Source organism: Symphalangus syndactylus, chromosome 5, assembly GCF_028878055.3.
Source record: "Symphalangus syndactylus isolate Jambi chromosome 5, NHGRI_mSymSyn1-v2.1_pri, whole genome shotgun sequence".
Classification (NCBI taxonomy): Eukaryota; Metazoa; Chordata; class Mammalia; order Primates; family Hylobatidae; genus Symphalangus; species Symphalangus syndactylus.
The window spans coordinates 145,615,284-145,637,229 of NC_072427.2; the positions used below are offsets into that span (position 1 = coordinate 145,615,284).

The 21,946-nt window shown below is 38.8% G+C and overlaps 2 protein-coding genes across 14 annotated transcripts in view; both read right to left on the bottom strand.

Moving 5' to 3' along the window:
• Positions 1-5,817, bottom strand: part of CLEC9A (C-type lectin domain containing 9A) — a 48,241-nt gene extending 42,424 nt beyond the window's left edge. The window contains exon 1 of one of the 3 annotated variants that reach the window (XM_063639676.1): positions 5,216-5,817. The gene's annotated coding sequence lies outside the window, so the exon portion shown is untranslated. Of the gene's footprint in view, positions 1-3,157; positions 3,368-5,215 lie in introns of those variants that run through there. The other 2 variants (XM_063639678.1, XM_063639677.1) reach the window with 2 other exon arrangements.
• The window catches only part of CLEC12A (C-type lectin domain family 12 member A), a 95,357-nt gene that overhangs the window by 4,938 nt on the left and 68,473 nt on the right, over positions 1-21,946 (bottom strand). For 7 of the 11 annotated variants that reach the window (XM_063639672.1, XM_063639673.1, XM_063639670.1 and 4 more), the window contains 5 exons: positions 14,861-14,959; positions 14,406-14,594; positions 13,167-13,318; positions 11,770-11,879; positions 8,304-9,028 (listed from right to left, as the gene is read on the bottom strand). In XM_063639672.1, coding sequence (XP_063495742.1) covers positions 8,872-9,028; positions 11,770-11,879; positions 13,167-13,318; positions 14,406-14,594; positions 14,861-14,959 — 707 coding nt within the window. In that variant the 3' untranslated portion in view covers positions 8,304-8,871. Of the gene's footprint in view, positions 1-8,303; positions 9,029-11,769; positions 11,880-13,166; positions 13,319-14,405; positions 14,595-14,860; positions 14,960-18,573; positions 18,691-21,946 lie in introns of those variants that run through there. The other 4 variants (XR_010120871.1, XM_055280687.2, XM_055280686.2 and 1 more) reach the window with 2 other exon arrangements.

The window sequence follows — 21,946 nt, forward strand, 5'->3', positions numbered from 1 at the left end:
AAAATATCTAAGTTTGAAAGGCAGTGTAAGATAGTAAAAAGAATATTAAACTTAGAATCAGCAAAATAATTTAGATGTCAATTAACTAAATTACAATCATGAACCAGTTTCATAGCCTTTTTAACTTCCCTTTTCTCATATTTAAAATAAGAATAATAACACCCATCTTTTATACCTCACAGTTCTACAACCTAAAATAGAACTTTAGAGTGTTAACTGTACCAGAAACTCTATGAAAGCGAATACCATGACTTCCCCATTCACTATTCTATTACCAGCCCCAAGCCGAGACCCTGGCTCACAAAACAGAGAGATATTTGTTTCTCTTTGTATAACATAGTTCATGAGAAAAATGCCTCAATCATTAAAACATTACACAAATAGAATTACTATTCCAAGTCTACCTCTGGTTAGATTCAACAGTAGTAATTTTCTGTGCTAGAGAAGGAAAAGAAAGTTTGCAAGAAAACTCACGGGGTTTAACAAGTTTCAGAGGCTACTAGACAGAAGGACAAGTAAAAATGCTTTAATTAGTATTTTGCTAATAGTTCTGTGCTTTACTCTTGCTGAGTAACTTAGGAAGTATTTACAGAATATGTGGAAAGGCACACCCTTTCACAGGATAATAGGCAAAAATTGCATTTCTTTCCCACAGCTTCCCTTTTTTAACTAGTGGCTACAATTTATGAACATGATTCTCAAACATCTCAACGGAAGTGTTAGTTAAAACATAGAGAAACCAAATAGGAAACTCAAAAGCTGATGTTACTCAGTGGGAAGACTGAGAAGACACAGAGACCTGGGTTTTTACCAGCATCATGACACAATTCTTACACAAGTAGTCTTTAATACAGTTAGAGAAATATCACTACTTTAGAACTTACTCTCTATCTGGCTTTGGATAAGTAATTTAGTGTCTTTAAAACTCTATTTTCTCATCTTGAAATGGGTTTAATAATGTTACCTTACTCATAAGTTAATTGTGAAGCTCATTTAATATGATTATATAAAGTATTGATCAGATGAGGATGTGGAGAAATAGGAACACTTTTACACTGTTGGTGGGACTGTAAACTAGTTCAACCATTGTGGAAGTCAGTGTGGTGATTCCTTAGGGATCTAGAACTAGAAATACCATTTGACCCAGCCATCCCATTACTGGGTATATACCCAAAGGATTATGAATCATGCTGCTATAAAGACACATGCACATGTATGTTTATTGCGGCACTATTCACCATGGCAAAGTCTTGGAACCAACCCAAATGTCCAACAATGATAGACTGGATTAAGAAAATGTGGCACATATACACCATGGAATGCTATGCAGCCATAAAAAATGATGAGTTCATGTCCTTTGTAGGGACATGGATGAAGCTGGAAACCATCATTCTCAGCAAACTATCACAAGGACCAAAAACCAAACACCGCATGTTCTCACTCATAGGTGGGAATTGCAATCCTAGTCTCTGATAATACAGAGTTTAAACCAACAAAGATCAAAAAAGACAAAGAAGGGCATTATATAAGTAAAGGGATCAATGCAACAAGAAGAGTTAACTATCCTAAATATATATGCACCCAATAGAGGAGCACCTGGATTCATAAAGCAAGTTCTAGGAGGCCTAAAAAGAGACTCCCACACAATAATAGTGGGAGACCTTATCACCCCACTGTCAATATTAGACAGATCAACGATACAGAAAATTAACATGGATATTTAGACTTGAACTCACTCTGGACCAAGCAGACCTAATAGACATCTACAAAGCTCTCCACCCCAAATCAACAGACTATACATTCTTCTCAGCACCACATAGTGCTTATTCTAAAAAAGAAAAATTTTTAAAGAGAGTTGTATAATTCAGTTGGCTATGATTAAGGAGAAATTACAATAGTCTTTCCAGAGATGGGTCTTTGATTTAAAAATAGATAATATAAAATTAATTGGTAAAACAAGATTTTGTTAAAATATTGACTTTTCTCAATGCAAGAAGTTTTTAACTTTTAAATTTTATAATCTGTCTCTTTGACATTCTTTAGATTGATATCTCAGAATTTCACCTTTTTCTCTTTTAAAAAGGCATTGGATGTTCATTCTATCTTTTGTTGTCTCCTGAAACTTCTATTAATTATCTAATGTAAGAGAGAGAATTCTTTTTCTGAAAAACAGGCAAATGAAATATCTTTTGGACTTGTCTTTTATTCTGCATGTCTATTATATCTCTATCCTTATATATTTCATGTGAAAGTGATATTTCATTACCTAACTACATGAAGAAGCTCTAATCAAGTAATTAAAAATAAATAAACAAATAAATAAATGCTTACTGGACTGGTAGAAGCTACATAACCTTAGTAATCTTTGGTAAAATTAATTCAGTAAATTTAATCTGAAAATTCTGTCCAGTAATTTAAAATCCTAACATAATGATTAAATCTTCTTTATTTTTTTCACTAGCAATTTGGATTACTAGAGTTAATATAGTTAAAAATATTTTAAGAGTTAAAATAATAGGAGTATAAGATATGTTTTTGGTGAAGTTTATAAAACATAAGGATGTCAATTTTGATTAAGAAAGAAAATAATTGTGTTTTTGTTCTAGTTAAACTATTTAAGAGTTGCTTTAAAATGAAGGAAAAATTGTACAAATAAAACTAAATAAATAAATTTAAACAAACAAGCCAGGGGAGCAAAAGTGAACTCTCAGCCCTGTGGTTGCCAAGAAAATAGTTGATATGGGGGAAGAGGAAAACCAAGTAACTATTTAAAACCAGAGGGTATAATGTAAAGGAATTGTTTTATTTTGTAGATTAGTATCACTCAACTTTTTAAAACAATCTTTACCATAATGAGTTGTCAAAATAACCATTTTAAGGACAAAATTCTTAATTTTAAATGCTACAGAATTTGAAAGCTTGTTTGGATTGATGCAAGACCCACAGCTCAATACTAAACAATCACTAATAAGTACATGTGACCCAAATGCACAGGAGATTATTTTTAAGAGAACAACTGGCCTAGTAAACCAGAAAAAAAATGCCACTGTAAAGTCTGTTTGCCCTGTGAAGGTGTATTAGTTCATTTTTGCACTTCTGATAAAGACATGCCAGAGACTGGGTAATTTACAGAGAAAAAGAGGTTTAATGGACTCACAGTTCCATGTGGCTGGGGAGGCCTCAATCATGGTGGAAGGCAAAAGGCACATCTTACATAGCAGTAGGCAAGAGAGAGAATGGGAACCAAGCAAAAGGGGTTTCCCCTTATAAAACCATCAGGTCTTGTGCAACTTATCCAACACCGTGAGAACAGTATAGGGGAAACCACCCTCAAGATTTAATTATCTCCCACCAGGTCCCCTCCTGCATCATGTTGAACTATGGGAGCTACAATTCAAGACTAGATTTGGGTGCAGACACAGCCAGACCATATCACTCCATCCCCGGACCTCCCAAATCTCATGTCCTCGCATTTCAAAATCAATCATGTCTTCCCAAAAGTCCCCCAAAGTCTTAACTCATTTTAGCATTCACTCAACAGTCCACAGCCCAAAGTCTCATCTAAGACAAGGCAAATCCTTTCTGCCTATGAGCCAGTAAAATCAAAAGCAAGTTAGTTACTTCCTAGATACAATGAGGTTATTGTAGTTCGCCCTTATAAAACCATCAGGCACTGGATAAATACAGCCATTCCAAATAGGAGAAATCGGCCAAAATGAATAGTGTGTTTGACTGCCCTGTGGTATTTCAGACTTGCAAGGGGCCACAGGCCCCTTCTCACAGCCCCACTAGGCAGTGCCCCAGTAGGGACTCTGTATGGGGATTCCAACCCCACATTTCTCTCCCGTACTGCCCTAGCAGAGGTTCTCCATGAGGGCCCCACCTCTACAGCAAATTTCTTCCTGGGCATCCAGGCATTTCCATACATCCTCTGAAATCTAGGTGGAGGTTCCCAAAACTCAATTCTTGTCTTCTGTGCACCCACAGTCTCAACACCACATAGAAGCTGCCAATACGTGAGGCTTACACCCTCTGAAACAACAGCCCAAGCTGTACCTTGACCCCTTTTAGCCATGGCTAGAGTGGCTGGGATGCAGGGCACCAAGTCCCTAGGTTGCACAGAGCAGGGGGATCCTGGATCTAGCCCACAAAACCAGTTTTTTCCACCTAGGACTCGGGGCCTTTGATGGGAGGGGCTGCTGTGAAGACTTCTGACGTGCCCTGGAGACATTTTACCCATTGTCTTGGTGATTATCATTTGGATCCTTTTTATTTACGGAAATTTCTGCAGCCGGGTTGCATTGAATTTCTCCTTGGAAAACGGGTTTTTCTTTCCATCACATCTTCAGGCTGCAAATTTTCCAAACTTTTATGCCCTGTTTCCCTTTTAAAACTGAATGCTTTTAACAGTACCCAAGTAACCTCCTGAATACTTTGCTGCTTAGAAATTTCTTCTATTGGCCGGGTACGGTGGCTCATGCCTGTAATCCCAGCACTTTGGGAGGACGAGGCAGGTGGATCATGAAGTCAGGAAATCGAGACCATCCTGACTAACACGATGAAACCCCTTCTCTACTAAAAATACAAAAAATTAGCCGGGCGTGGTGGCGGGTGCCTATAGTCCCAGCTACTCGGGAGGCTGAGGCAGGAGAATGGCGTGAAACCGGGAAGTGGAGCTTGCGGTGAGCCGAGATTGCACCACTGCACTCCAGCCTGGGCAACAGAGTGAGACTCCGTCTCAAAAAAAAAAAAAAAAGAAATTTCTTCTGCTAGATACCCTAAATTATCTCCTTCAAGTTCAAAGTTCCACAAATCTCTAGGGCAGGGGCAAAATATTGCTAGTCTCTTTCCTAAAACATAGCAAGAGTCACCTTTACTGCAGTTCCTAACAAGTTCCTCATCTTCATCTGAGACCATCTCAGCCTGGATTTCATTGTCCATATCATTATCAGCATTTTGGTCAAAGCCATTCAACAAATCTCTATGAAGTTCCAAACTGTCCCACATTTTCCTTTCTTCTTCTGGACCCTCCAAACTGTTCCAACCTCTGCCTGCTACCCAGTTCCAAAGTTGGTTCCACATTTTTGGGTATCTTTACAAGCACTGCCCCACTCTACTGGTACCAATTTATTGTATTAGTTCATTTTCATGCTACTAATAAAGACATACCCAAGACTGGGCAATTTATAAAGAAAAAGAGGTTTAATGGACTCACAGTTCCATGTGGCTAAGGAGGTCTCACAATCATGGGGGAAGGCAAAAGTCACGTTGCACATTGCAGCAAGAAAGAGAGAGAATGAGAACCAAGTGAAAGTAGTTTGCCCTTGTAAAACCATCAGATTTCATGAGACATATTCACTAGTATGAGAACAGTATGGGGGAAAACTGCCCTCCTGATTCAATTATCTCCCACCAGGTCCCTCCCACAACACGTGGTAATTATGAGAGCTACAATTCAAAATGAGAGTTTGGTGGGGACACAGCCAAACCATATCAGCAGTGATTGCCCAACTCTCCCTATAAAATACCAAGTTAAGCACCCCAGGTGAAGAAGTTAATATGCTTCACATGAAAACCATGTTGGACTGGTTTTATGATAACTGGGTTATCCTCTCAGCAAATATGCCTATTACCCAGGTCAAGGTAAATTTTGGGGTTCAGGGAGCCCCTTTTACATTGGTGCCCCTCCCACAGAATCATAGGACTGTTTAAGAAGCCTTATCAAATTTGCTGTTCCTTATAGGTCTTATAGATGCAACTCCCTGCTGGGAACCCAAAACCTTTTTCACCAGAAAAGATAAAATAGGCCTGGCACAGTGGCTCACGCCTGTAATCCCAGCACTTTGGGAGGCCAAGGCTGGTGGATCACCTCAGGTCAGGAGTTCAAGACCAGCCTGGGCAACATGGTGAAACCCCATCTCTACTAAAAATACAAAAATTAGCCAGGTGTGATGGTGGGCACCTGTAATCTCAGCTACTTGGGAGGCTGAGGCAGGAGAATCGCTTGAACCAAGGAGGCAGAAGTTGCTGTGAGCCGAGATCACGCCACTGCACTCCAGCCTTGGTGACAAGAGCGAGTCTCTGTCCAAAAATAAATAAATAAAAGAAATAAGAGGTAAAATGATCTGGGGCTAAGAATAAAACAAAACAAAAAAAACAAAAACATAGAGGTTAATAGAATTATAAAATTTAAGATGTTTAAACAAACTTTATCGAAGATAGTTGTAAGCCCTTTACCTAAATGTCATGTGAAAATGGGTACTACATCAGACTGAGAGATGTTTCCCCTTTCTAGTACTATAAAACTGAAGGCATATAAATCTGCTCTTTTAGTAAATGTTAATTGAACATGCTGAATGGGAAATAGTAAAATTGCCTGAGCCCACAAAGTATTGGGTAGAAGCTAGAGTGCTAGTCAGGACAAATACTCCACTTCATAGCCATTTGTGGCACATTTATTGGGGCTGATGGCAAAAAACTGTAAATACTTCCCAATGACAATATTGAATTGAGAATTTCCACCTGAGAGGCATTTACTGCCTTGCTATGGAATTGTAACTGAAGCTACCCCTATGCTAATAAAAACGATGGTGCCCAAAAGAGTTCCATAAAAAAATAAAAATGATTTACATAGAATCTTGCTACCTGGGGATATTAGGAGAAAATACTGATAAGTAGGGGGCCTCTTTCCTAGATTCTGCCATGCCTGATAGACAGCTTTCATGAGCTGTTGGCTTGTAAATGGCATTTCCCAAATAAACAAACATTGTTTGAAAGCTCCTGCTCTGGTTAAAGCAGGGTCAATAAAATCTTTTTCTTTTGAGTTATTTGAGTGAAGTATGTTTTTGTAAGCAAATTTATATTTCTCTTTGAGTTCTAAAATTTGGATTATGATTTTATGACAGTATAGTTATTTGCATAAATTCAAAAAGCATCTTTTAAAACAAAATAATTTGAGACACTGGTTATTTTACTAAGGCTTTAACTAAAATAGCATATTTTTAGGTAAAGTTCAGTCAAGGTCAACTTAAAGAAGCCTATATGGCCAATCAATTCTTGCTGCATTTTTTATTAATTAATTTTTTTTTGGAGATGGAGTCTTGCTCTGTCACCCAGGCTGGAGTGCAGTGGTGCAATCTCACCTCACTGGCACATTTGCCTCCTGGGTTCAAGCGATTCTTCTGCCTTAGCCTCCCGAGTAGCTGGGACTGTAGGCGTGTGTCACCACGCCCAGCTGATTTTTGTATTTTTAGTAGAAACGGGATTTCACCATGTTAGCCAGGCTGGTCTTGAACTCCTGACCTCAGGCAATCCACCTGCCTTGGCCTCCCAACGTGCTGGGATTACAGGTATAAGCCACCATACCCAACCCTTGCTGCATTTTATGCAAAATTACCAGGCCAAGTATAATAAGCCTAAAACTTGTTTTGCGCACAAATTGGTCTTGTTATAATTTCTCTTTAATAGAAAAAAAGAGGGGGCTAAAGGAATTGCTTCAAAGGAAATCACTTAATACTCACTTTCAGCCCTAACCTTTTTTTTTTTTTTTTTTTGAGTGGAGACTGAAACATTATTTTTTGGCTACAGTAATCCATTAGCGAGTACCAGATTATAATTTTTCTTCCTATTTTTAGTTGGTACCCTAATGGAATAAGTTCCTTTTTCTGTTCTGACACACAAATTACTCTTTTAATTATCAAACTACAAATGTTATTTATCTCTTCTTGTTTTACTTCCAAGAAAACCCAAATCATGATATTTTGAAGATCAGAGATGTGGCTGTCTCCCTCATTTTGGCATCCCACTGAGCCAGGATCTGTATTTCACTGAGAATGCTCTGATGCAAAAACTATACAAGCACCCTTCCCTCTAGGCCCAGCTACTGTCACAGAAGAGGAAGGGGCATAAGATTGTAAGGGCTGGTTTTAAAGAACAAAATTAGGTCAAGGTCAAACCTCCAAACCAAGGAGGGGTACAAAAATGCCTAAACAGCTGGTAAAACAAGTTTAGTTGCTTTCTAAATGATTATGTGTCATTTTTGCATCTACCCCAACCATGAAAATTTTTTTGCTTATTATAGAATTACAGGAAAATATTTACTAACAGGATAAAAAATACCTCGTAACAAAGCCTCTTGGGTATAATACTCCTGGTTATGAGTTATGAAGATAAACATATCTATATATATATTTCTTTTCAGAACAATGCTTACGTTTGCATAGCTAATTGCTGTATGTCTTTAACAAAAGCCAAGCTTACAGTAGCTCAACACACAGAAGTTAAAAATAAGTCAGTCTCGTAACTTGCCTTTACATTTTTGTTTATTGGCTTTTACTTAAAATAATAATTTTAAGAGGTAATAAGTGCATGTCCACATCCATTCTTATCTGAGCTAGTACAATCAATTGGCTATAAGTCTTTTGACTCATAAGGCCTTCAGCCATAGGGAGTCCCACGGAAGTATAGGATGGACCCAAGATGGGGAGCCATGCCACCCTGGCAACGCTATGGGACAAAATTAAAATTTGCTGGTTTTTGATGTTGCCTCTGGCAAATCTTGGCCAGAAGGGAAAGAATGTAAATGAAAATGAAAATTCGAAGGCCCCCCACAACCATCGAATGGACTTCCTCTTCCTCCAGGGTTCAGGCCATGATGGGAAGTGGGAGGTGGGACATGCTTCATTATACCTCTCCAGCATTAACATTCACAATCTATTCTCTCTGAAGCTTGCTACCTGGATGTTTCATCTGCATGATAAAATCCCAGGTCTTCAGACAAACTCAACCAATTATCAACCAGAAAATATTTAAATTTACCTATAGCCTAGAACCCCCACCCCCTACACTTCTTAAATGTATTTGATTGATGCCTCATGCCTCCCTAAAATGTATAAAACCAAGCTGCACTGGATTGGCCATCTTCTCACATATCATTCTTTTTTTATAAGTGCAGTAATAATATTGAACATGTAGATAATTTATATATCCACAATACATGTTATTTAAGTCAGGTGCGTTTCTTATAACCCTGAAAGAGAAAGTAAAGAATTACACTTGGCAAGTCAAATATTTGAAACATATTCACAGAAAAAAAAATTGCACTTCCAACATGATATTATTGCCCTAGACTCTGCATTGTTTAAACTAAATCTAATTTAATGTTCAGAGTATCAAGAATGTCCGAGTTAATTGTTTATGTTGACACATATGCAATGTCAAATACTGCTTCATTTCTCCCTGCTTTTTCCACTTTCTAACATCTGATATTTGCTGTACTTCGCTTACAGACTTAGCACCCCAGCCCCTTCATATATAGTATAATTTGGAATAATACCATTCCATGAGATTCTCTAGTCTAACTGGCCCAGTAGTAAGTCTTGGACCCTTTCTCCCTCAAGTGCTTTTTATAATCATCAAAGTCAGGAATTCACCTGAGGTATATGACACCTTAAGTTCAACATCATCTCCAAGTGACACTTGCAAAAGATTTTACTCTGAAGTTCTAATGACCAGCCCATAAATACTAGATTAGTGATCAGGGACTATGCATTAAAAACAAATTTATAAATTAAAAATATTATCTTTTAGATTAATTTAGCATCAATACTTGGGTAAAAAAATAATGATATCAACCAGTAAATAAGTTCATCAATTAAATGTTTAAGAATGAGATTTATTTGTGGTGACATAGTACAGATGTCATTTATTACAGCCCCCTTTCAGAAACAAACCCCAAAACAACACAGAGTTAAAAAGTGAAGAAATATATATACATATATATACACACACACACTTATATATCATACATACAATTATTATATACTTTTTCAGTTTTCTTTTTGATAATTGAAAATATCTACAATGTTTTCCATTCCATTATAGATTACCATTCCATTTGCAATAATTACAAACACATACATATTCTACGTTTTCAAAACAAGATTCCATCTGTACTCTCTCCTGACACACACATTACCTTTGTCTCTAGTCTTTCACTACAAATTAGGCCTTTAAAATATATATCCTTCTCCACTCCATTTGTAGATAGCTTATCTCCCATTGTATCCTATCATTGCCAACCACCAGAGGTAGGGGTGCCTTGTCTTTCTGACCCACACTCCTACACTTACTATTTCTATCTGAAGGAAAAAGCAAACAAACACAACAAAATAAAACAAAAATTCTATTTGCCATTATGGCCCAATGTGATGAGTATGCAGGGATCTGACTGCCTAAACTCACTTATGGTGGCACCTCAACACAGTTACTCAGAGCTGTCTCCTGCTAAAAATATATACTAAAAACATGTGTTAAATGATGGACTTCCAAAAGTGTCCAGCAGGTTGAGACTCTGGTTTCTTTCTTCATCTGATATTTTCTGCTTCCCAGATTTCAGAGATTAAAAAATGTAAACGGAATTTGCCACTATTTATGTGTAAAGACTTTATTTTTTTCCCATTATAAGCAGAACACAACATATAAAGCCACTTAAAATAGTATATTTACAACCACATTCCTCATTTGCTACACAAATTATTTTATGTATCCTATATATGTAATATGTTAAGCCAAAGTGTATATTCTTTGACCTGAAATGCTCTTCTAAACCAGTCTTTAAATTTTTCATTCAAAAATGCCCATTTCAGAATGGAAGTTAGTGTAAACTCTATGGCAATTTTTCAAAGAACTAGAAACGGAATTACCATTTGATCAAGCAACTCCACTGTTGGGTATCTAACCAAAGGAAAAGGAATTATTATATTAAAAAAAGACACCTACACTCAAATGTTTGTTGTAGAACTGTTTGCAATAGTAAAGTCATGGAATTGTCCTAAGTGTCCATCAATGGATTATTGGATAAGAAAACATGAAACCGTGTTTTCATTTAGCGTATATACACCAGGAATACTACTCAAGTATAAAAAAGTAGGAAATCATGACTTTGCAGCAAAATGGATAGAGCTGGAGACCATTCTCTTAAGTGAAATAACTCAGGAACATAAACTTAAATACTGCATATTCTCACTTAACTGGAGCTAACTAATATGTACACATACACATAAAAAGTGGAATAATAGACATTGGAGACTCCAAAAAGTAGGAGGGTGGGAAGAAAATAAAGAATGAGAAATTACCTATTGGGTACAGTGTACACTATCCAGGTAATGGTTACACTGAAAACACAGACTTCATCATTATGCAATATATTTATATAACAAAATTGCAATTGTACCCCCTAAATCCACACACTTTTTTTAAATGCCCATTTCAAGTGTCATTTATAACAAAAGTATCATTGCTAAAATTTATGTTTTGTTAGTCTGTGTATTCTTACTGAAGCATTTATCACACTATATTCTCTTTATCTCTAGAATAATTCAATCAGCCTGCACATACAATTGATGGTTAAGTAACTTTAATGATGAATCAATATTTCATTCATCTATGAACCCTAGAACTTAGCACAATATTAAGTATTTGTTAGTCCAGTGACTTTTCTGGGCTTCCACAATTTTTCTTAGATAACATTATTTACAGAGTTCTCCATAATTTGGCTGCTGTAATTTTGTTAGTTACTTGTCAAAATTATGAGAAGACATTTATGGTAGTTTATGTATTAGAAAATACATCAAAGAAGCATGATAGAAAAGGGTTCTTTTAGGATGCAATTTCAATTAAAGCTGGTTTTAATTTAAATCTACAGTGCTCTTAAGGAAAATACCTCTACTCAAACCCAACTATAAAATTTTAACAAGAATAGACACTTACCAGGCAGAGGAGTTGATTATATTATCCACGATCTCAGCAGAAATGTAATCTTTTTCAGGAGATAACCCCAGCCAATAGTCACGTGATCTACTCTGGGATTTTATAAATTCCTACAGGAAATACAGATGATCTGTTTAAGAAATAGTCTCCTACTTTTGTATTTTACATTATAATGTAATTTCTTACAAATTGCTGTTTTAAGGTAACATACTGGACATTGCACTACCACTATTAAATGTCATTATAAGAAATTCAAAGAAAGTACTCCTTGCTACAAAATTTCAATATTTTTAACAATATCATTGCTGGTCTCACAAGAAGAGAGGCCCTACTAACCCATGTATAACCTTAATTTACAGTCAATTAAAAGTTCACAATGACAAGTTCAGTATTAAAAAATTTGAGCAGTAAATATTGTGTCCAGGGCCAAAGGAGGTGGGTAACGGCTATAAACAAGAGTTAATAGAAACAGAAAGAGTAGGAAAAAAATGCCACACACTCAGATGTGAGTGGTTACAGAACAGAATTCAGAACCAGTCCAGAATTTTGTAGCCAAATAACAGGTTTTTTTCTTATTCCAGCCTTTAAAAATTTTTTCTAGAGTAAGTAACTGTGAATGGGTCACTTGAGAAAGATCTGATGAGGAAGAGATTGTGAGTTGATTTCTCTCTCTTCTATAAGGGATGATGAAAGTTTCTTATTGTGGGGAAGCAGAGACTTTTAGAAAATGTAATTTTGCTTAAAAATATATGATTACTATTTGAGAGACTAAAAATGCTATGTAATAAGTGTAATATGGAAACATTATTTAGACATGGAAAACTAAGAAAATGAGTAAATCAATAAAGTTACTAGAAAACACATTTTTCCTGGGATTCATGGACTCAGTGCAACATATCTGTTTGACACTTGCCTGTGCCATCTTACTTCAGTTCTTGTTTGTACATATTTTATGCTAACCTACTATAACTTGCCTATTTCTCTTAGTGAATTAAAAAATACAAAATGGTAGAAACAAAACATATTCTCCTATGTAGTTCTTATGGAATTGCTAACCCTGAGGAATAATCTCCGTATCCTCTGTTTTTAGATAAATGTTTATAAATTATGTTCTGAGATTTGATTCTAGATTCTAATTTGGAAATGCTTACAGACCTATAGATTCTGGGTGCCCTGTAATACTCATCTACCTGTCAGCTAGTAATATTCCTCTTATGCTAAGGTCCTAAACTTGTATGTTTTACCTTGCCTATGATGTCTTGAGATAAGTGTACAAAGTTTCAGTCACTTCACACCCCAACCGAAATAAACCAGAATCATGAGTGGGTTGATTGAAGTCTTCCCCAACATGCCACACCCCTCTCTATCCCATGATGGTAGAAACACCTGGGCTTTACCAATGCATTTCTATTGTTTATCTTCAACAGGCTGGCATTCTGAGCAGCACAGGCCATTTTACTCTCCTGCCATGTTTGGACATCATCACTGAGGAAGTAACAGCTGTCCTTATGCCAAATCCATCTCCTTGGACAAGGCTTACATTTGTGCTCTGGAAGAAGAACATAGTTTTATTTGGGTGTTGTTGATAGTCATAATAATTCTTATTATTTCCTTTCCTCTCTGTGTGACATTGGCCACATTTGCTGTTTATTCTTCTTTCTTTTTCTTTCTCTCTTTCCCTTTTTTTTTTTTTTTTTTTTTGACAGAGTCTTGCTCTGTTGCCCAAACTGGAGTGCAGTGGCGTGATCTCAGCTCACTGCAGCCTCCACCTCCTGGATTCAAGCGACTCTCCTGCCTCAGCCACCCAAGTAGCTGGGATTACATGCTGTTTCTTCTTTTTACATCGAAGGAGAAGTAAGTGAATCCTGTATTCTAGTTCCTTATATACCGCCATAATGTGTCAGACACATAACTTGAACAAAAAAATTTCAAATTAAGCACTTGGAGTCAAGTGTATCTTCCTATATCAATTCCTCTTTGTTATTTTTTATATTCTTTAAAGACAATAAAAACTAATTACTGGAAACATTCTGTATAGTAATAATTAACCCCACCTATCTATACCAATCTTACCTTCTTTAATTTTTGTTCTCTGTTGAAGAACTTTGTTGAAAAGTTGAAATGTTGAAACTTTGAGGTTTCTCAGGAGCAAAAGGAGTATGTTTTAGCAACCATGACTATAGAAACTTATGGAGACCCTAGAAGACCAACTCCCCCTGATCCCAAAGGTGAAGTCTCAATTTATTTTTTTCTATGGACTTTGTTATCAATCACTGACTGAAATTTAAGAATGAAGTCACCTGTAAAGAGGTGTCACTTCCTCCCTATCTTCTATTAACCTCAGTGCCCAGAATTATTATAGTACGTGACAGATTAGAGAAACTGTCTTGTCTAACATTCTATTATGTAACCATTATCTCTTGATAATTTTGGGGCCTATTGTTATTATTACTTTTTCTGTTTTTCTTCTAACTGCATGGAAATATCAATGAATTCTCCATCAACCACATGTAATTCTTTCCCCCAAATTATGACTCCCTAGGGAAAGGCTGCTAGCTAATTATAAAATGATTCTTAAGAGACTCAGTGCTTCAGTTTATTGTCCAATAAATAACTCCAAGAGAATACAGGATTACCTTGTTCTTTGCTATATAGCTCACGACATAATTTGGTGGCTACTATTTGCAGTGTGGTGGAGAGGTTCCTAATCTTGTTGGAGCTATTCATGTTACTCATCAGTTGTAGAGAAACATTTCTCTGGAGCTCTTCACTGATGTTTTGTAGTTTGTTCGTTTTTTTCATTTCTATCTTCAAAGTTATGTGAACTCCACATTAAAAAAATGACAAAAAATTCACAATAGAGCCATCAACCTTTATCATTTGCAGAAGTAGTATAAAGATTAAAGGGGTAGGGAAAGCAATTACTCTACAGGAGTGAGGGAAAGAGACTAAGTTCCACATTGTAAGTCCTCCTTGTGGGCCTATCACCTGTCATTATAATAAATCTTCCACTCAAGGAATAAACTTTTGTTGTTAAATATTTGAAATTCTAGATACTTTCTCTTTTGACCAAAACAGGAGCAGTACATACACACGCTTGCCAAGACTCCCAATCCAATGAGCATCAGAAGGCACAGAAGAGTCAGAAACAAGGCTGCTGGACGCCATACACGGGAGGGAGCTGGAGGTGCTGTGAAAGCAAAATTAATAGAGAGGCCTAAAAATGGTGTAACTTTCATTTGAATTATTTATTCATTCATTCATTCATTCATTCGTTCATTTTACCTTTATTTCCTAATATGCCTATTGGAAAGAAATGGATTTGCTAGCCATTCAAGAATATTCAAAAAATATTTTTGAAGAATATGTCAAGAATAAATCAAAATCACTTGTTTTGTATGTAAATTGATTCTGGCAAGAGAAGCTGTTAACTGGTAGACCGATTTTAAAAAACAGATAAGCAAAAACAATTTATAACAGAGAATGGAGAAAACCAATCAACCTAGATATAGTGTATTTTGTTTGTACAAATTTGGGAAAAGTGAGTAGCTGGAAATTAACAGAGAAGCCAATAGGAGTAGTCTTTGCTTGAGTAGACAATTGTGGCATGTCAAGAAAAACACTTTCGGTTGTTTACGTATCCCCCCAGGTAATTATGAGAATTCAGCTGCAGAACAAACAAGATAGGCTGTCTCTTTGTAATGTCTTTGGGTGTCCTCCCATTAGCTTTTGATCTTAGTCAGTCCAGATCTACACCATTTTTATTGCAATTTTTCAAAATATTTTTCATGTTTTTTTGCAAGAAACTTTTATTGAATACTTCCTTTTTAGTGAATACTGAAGCCCAGAATAGATCATTTCTCTATTTAAAAAAAAGGAATTGTGAGGAGCGCCTCTGCCCGGCCGCCCCGTCTGGGAAGAAGTGAGGAGCGCCTCTGCCCGGCCGCCCCGTCTGGGAAGTGAGGAGCGCCTCTGCCTGGCCGCCCCGTCCGGGAAGAAATGAGGAGCGCCTCTGCCCGGGCGCCCCATCCGGGAAGAAGTGAGGAGTGCCTCTGCCCGGCCGCCCCATCCGGGAAGAAGTGAGGAGCACCTCTGCCCGGCCACCCATCGTCTGGGAAGTGAGGAGCGCCTCTGCCCGGCAGCCCCGTCTGGGAAGTGAGGAGCGCCTCTGCCCGGCCACCCACCGTCTGGGAAGTGAGGAGCGCCTCTGCCCGGCCACCCACCATCTGGGAAGTGAGGAGCGCCTCTGCCCGGCCACCCACCGTCTGGGAAGTGAGGAGCGCCTCTGCCCGGCCGCCCCGTCTGGGAAGTGAGGAGCGCCTCTGCCCGGCCACCCATCGTCTGGGAAGTGAGGAGCACCTCTGCCCGGCCACCCATCGTCTGGGAAGTGAGGAGCGCCTCTGCCCGGCCACCCTGTCTGGGAAGTGAGGAGCGCCTCTGCCCGGCCGCCCCGTCTGGGAAGTGAGGAGCGCCTCTGCCCGGCCTCCCATCGTCTGGGAGGTGAGGAGCGCCTCTGCCCGGCCTCCCATCGTCTGGGAGGAAGTGAGGAGAGCCTCTGCCCGGCCGCCCCATCCGGGAAGAAGTGAGGAGCGCCTCTGCCCGGCCGCCCCGTCTGGGAAGAGGTGAGGAGCGCCTCTGCCCGGCCGCCCCGTCGGGAAGAAGTGAGGAGCGCCTCTGCCCGGCCGCCCCGTCCGGGAAGAAGTGAGGAGCGCCTCTGCCCAGCCGCCCATCGTCTGGGAGGTGAGGAGCGCCTCTGCCCGGCCACCCATTGTCTGGAAAGTGAGGAGCGCCTCTGCCCGGCTGCCCCATCTGGGAAGTGAGGAGTGCCTCTGCCCGACCACCCATCGTCTGGGAAGTGAGGAGCGCCTCTGCCCGGCCACCTATCGTCTGGGAAGAAGTGAGGAGCGTCTCTGCCTGGCCGCCCCGTCTGGGAAGTGAGGAGCTCCTCTGCCCGGCCGCCCCGTGTCTGGGTAGAAGTGAGGAGCTCCTCTGCCTGGCCGCTCCGTCTGGGAGGTCTACCACGGAGGCCAGAAGCAATGTGGGGGCTGGACGTGGTGGCTCACGCCTGTGGTCCCGGCACTCTGGGGGGCGAGGCGGGTTGATCACTTCGGGCTAGGAGTTCGAGACCAGTCTGGCCAACTTGGCGAAACATGAAGAATACAACAGACAAACCAACCAACCAACTCAATGACAACAAAACAGGTCTACCCTGGAGTCATACTCTAATTTTTTCTATTTTCCTCCCTTTCTGATCCTTTATCCCACTTTCTTTTTCTTCCTCTTCCTTCTCCCTCTTCTTTGTCAAATAGAGGATTGAGTTATTATCACTGATCCATATAAAGTCCCTCTCTCATTTATTTTAACTCCCACCCCCATTTCTATTCCCAGACTTCCCATGTGCAACCTTCCTAATATGTTTGATACGCATCTTTTTGTTTGTATGTATTTTTAGAAAATGTTTATTGTTTTTGTACGCAAAAAAAATTAATAAAAAAAAAAGAAAACATTTAAAATAAAAAAAAAGGAATTATAAACTTTATGAGTGAATTATTATCATGACTATGTTATTTAAATCATCATTATGTATAAAGCTATTACACATTAGGTAAAGACTAGCTAGATATTTCAAGAAAATCCAATTCAGGGATACCATAATAATCTTACTATACTTCTGAGCTATGTCTTACATCTCATAGTTGATGGTGCAATAATATTGTGAAATCCAGAGAGAATTACTAATAAATAGTAAAACTTAACTTCTGTAGACTTTAGAAAATAGTTACTACTGAAAGAACTACATGTTCAAGATTTTATCTAAGATTAGAACTATAAATGCAAGTGCTATCTTTCTTAAAATTATTTTCTTACTTATATATGTATTCAATTATTCAAAAGTTTATTCAATGAACTTATTCAATTATTTAAAAGCTCAGTTATTCAAAAGTTATCTTTTGAGTGCCTTGTATTTATTAGACATTATCCTGGGTGCTAACAATATCAAAGTGAGCAAGATGTACAAGTTCCTGTTTTCATAGGTAAAAATTTTAATTGTAGGAGGAAATAGATAAATAGATACATAAGTGAGACAGGGAGAAAGGGAAAGAAAGGGAGAAAAGATCTCAAATTTGGCTATGTTGTGCAGAGATTTGAACTAAGCTGTTATAGAGAGCAGGCAGTTCAAATCTTATGAACAATAGGAACCAGCATGCAAAATCAGTAGGAAGAACATTACAGGTAGCAATTACATGAAGTTCAAAGACAATAATTTAAGGAAAAGATTTCTATTTGAAAAACAGAATATATTCAGAAGGGCAGAAGAATTGTGGCCAATGTGAAAAATGATGTTAAAGAAGGTTTTGTTTTCTTTTGTTTTGTTTTTAAAATAACAAGGAGGAGACATTATTTACAGCCTTTTCTAGCCAGAATAAGTTAGATTTTTGGGGAAACCACTGGAAGAATTTAATCTAGGAGGGCAAAATAACAGAGTTGTTTTATCAGTAAGAAATCTGTTACAATATAACATGTGAAAGAGAACAGAAGTTTGATTAGCTAGCACTAGGGAATTTGATGACCCATGGATAAATTAAGTATACATTTTTAAGCCAAAATCTATGGCACAAATTTCTGAAATTTTTCTTTAGAGAAAGTTGGTAGATATGCACATTTGTAGGCAGTATCTCATAGTGATAAGAAGCAAAATGCCATCTTTAGGGTTAGCATGTGAATTAGTCCATTTTCACATTGCTAATAAGACATACCCAAGATTGTGCAGTTTATAAGGAAAAAGAGGTTTAATGGACTCACAGTTTCACGTGGCTGGGGAGGCCTCACAATCATGGTGGAAGGTGAAAAGCACGTCTCATATGGTGGCAGACAAGAGAAGAAAGGACTTGTGCAGGGAAACTCCCCTTTATAAAACCATCAGATCTCATGACACGTATTCACTATCACAAGAACAGCATGAGAAAGACCCCCACCACATGATTCAATTACCTCCCACCAGGTCCCTCCAACAACACGTGGAAATTGTGGGAGATATAATTCAAGATGTGATTTGGGTGGGGACACAGCCAAACCATATCATTCCACCCCGACCTCTCCCAAATCTCATGTCTCACATTTCAAAACCAATCATGCCTTCCCAATAGTCCCCAAAAGACTTAACTCATTTCATCATTAACTCAAAAGTCCACAGTCCATCTGAGACAAGGCAAGTTCCTTCCACCTATGAGCCAGTAAATTCAAAAGCAAGTTAGTTACTTCCTAGATACAATGAGAGTACAGGCACTGGATAAATACAGTCATTCCAAATGGGAGAAATTGGCCAAAACAAAAGGGCTACAGGCCCCATGCAAGTCCAAAGGGCATCAAATCTTAAAGCTCCAAAATCATCTCCTTTGGCTCCATATCTCACATCCAGGTCATGCTGATGCAAGAGGTAGCCTCCCACATCTTTGGGCAGCTCTGCTCCTGTGGCTTTGCAAGGTACAGTCTCCCTCCTGGCTGCTTTCATGGGCTGATATTGAGTGTCTGCAGCTTTTCCAAGTGGACAGTGCATGCTGTCAGTGGATCTACCATTCTGAGGGCTGGAGGACGGTGGTCTACTTCTCACTGCTCCACTGGACAGTACCCCAGTGGGGACTCTGTGTGGAGCTTCTGACCTCACATTTCCCTTCTGCACTGTCCTAGCAGAGGTTACCCATGAGCACCCTGTGCCTGCAGCAAACTTCTGCCTGGACATCCAGGCATTTCCATACATCCTCTGAAATCTAGACAGAGGTTCCCAAAACCCAATTCTTGACTTCTGTGCACTCAAAGGCTCTACACCACATGGAAGCTACCAAGGCTTGGGGTTTGCACCCTTTGAAGCCTGAGCTGTACCTTAGCCTCTTTTAGTCATGGCTGGAGCAGCTGGGATGAAGGGCACCAAGTTCCTAGACTGTACACAGCAGAGGGACCCTGGGCTCAGTCTGTAAAACCATTTATTCCTCCTAGGCCTCTGGGCGTGTGATGGGAGGGGCTGCTGTGAAGACCTCTGATATGCCCTGGAGTCATTTTCCCCATTGCCTTGGTGATTATCATTTGGCTCCTCATTTCAGCTGGCTTGAATTTCTCCTCAGAAAATGAGATTTTCTTTTCTTTATCATTGTCAAGTCACAAATTTTCTGAACTTTTATGCTCTGCTTCCGTTATAAAACTGAATGCTTTTAATGGTACCCAAGTCACATCTTTAATGCTTTCCTGCTTAGAAATTTCTTCTGCCAGATATCCTAAATCATCTCTCTCAAGTTCAAAGTTCCACAAATTTCTAGGGCAGGAGCAAAATGCTGCCAGTCACTTTGCTAAAACATAACAAGAGTCACCTTTGCTCCAGTGCCCAACAAATTCTTCATCTCCATCTGAGACCACCTCAGCTTTATCACCATTTTTGTCAAAGCCATTCAAGAAGTCTCTAGGAAGTGCCAAACTGTCCCACATTTTTCGGTCTTCTTCTAAGCCCTCCAAAGTATTCCAACCTCTGCCTGTTGCCCAGTCCCAAAGTCTCTTTCAGATTTTTGGGTATCTTTACAGCAGCGCCCTACTCTATTGGTACCAATTTACTGCATTAGTTCATTTTCACACTGCTGATAAAGACATACCCACAACTGGATAATTTATAAGTAAAAAGATGTTTAATGGACTCATGGTTCCATGTGGCTGGAGAGGCCTCACACTCATGGTGGAAGGTGAAAGGCACATCTCACATGGCTGCAGACAAGAGAGAACTTGTGCAGGGAAACTCCTCTTTATAAAACCATCAGATCTCATGAGACTTATTCACTATCACAAGAACAGCATGGGAAAAACCTGCTCCCATGATTCAATTACCTCCCACCATGTCCCTCCTACAACATGTGGGACTTATGGGAGCTACAATTCAAGATGAGATTTGGGTGGGGACACAGTCAAACCATATCAGTATGTTTTGGTTTGAATTCTGGTTCTGCTGCTTATTGCTTGTGAAACCTTGGGAAAGTTATTTAACACTTTTTAACATCTCTGTGTCTGAGTTTCAATATTGTTAAAGAATGGGAGAGAGAAGACTGCAAAGTATCAGACACTAAATGATTTAATATTTATAATGCAATTAGAACAGAACTGGCACAGAGAAAACACTTGAAAATTGTATTCAAATATATATTTATATGTGTATTTAATGAGATGAGGCTGTTTGGAGAGAGAGACAATTTTAGAAGAAAAATAAATATTACTATTTTTGACATTTTAAGTTTAAAAATGAGATTAGAACTCCTTACGGAAATGTGAAAGTGGCACATGTATTTTCTAGTCTTGAGATCCAGGGAAAGGTCATACAGAGATATTTGGGAGGCACTCTATTTAAAGTCAAACAACTGAATGAGGTAGATTAGAAGAGTGTACTGAGTGATGCAATAAAACGGGACTCAGGACAGGGCTTCAGAGTATTCCATCTTGTAGAGTTTCATCTAGGAGGAGGAGTCAACAAAGACTGAGGAGAGGCAGGCATGGTGACAAGAGAAGCCATGAGGATATGTCAGGAGGGATGTGCAAAGAAAGCGTTTAGAGGACTGTTCAACTTTTTCAATGCTGCAGGGAAGTGAAGTAATGGAAGAGACATGTGACTATTGGGATGAAATAGGCAGGACATCAGTGACCTACAGCTCAGTCTCTATGGCACCAAGGGGGCAGAAGCCTAATAGAGTTGGTCGAGAACAGAATGAGAGGTGAAGAACTGAGAGTCAGTGGCCAAAGAAAATGCTTTCAAAAGTTGAGTTGTGAAAGGAAACAAAGAAGTTAAATAATAACGGAAAGGCTTAAGTGGTCAAGCAAGGATTGTGTTTTGTTATAAAAGGAGGAGCAGAGTATATTGGTGAGTAGTAGAGTATGTTGGTGCACTAAAAAGGAAAAGCAGAGAAGGAAGAGATAATAATGACACAGGAGAGAAAGGAAAAAATTACAGAAGTCTGTCTTTGAAAACGACACATGGACTGAAATTCAGAGCAAAATGAGGAGCTGTCCCTTCATAAGTACATACTTACCGTAAATACTATCTGGAAGGAAAGCAGAGTATCAGTAAGGACATGGTAGGATAGAAATTTAAATAATAAAAACAAAAAGTGTAGACGGATGCTTTTTTCTCACCAGAGGAAAGGTGAGA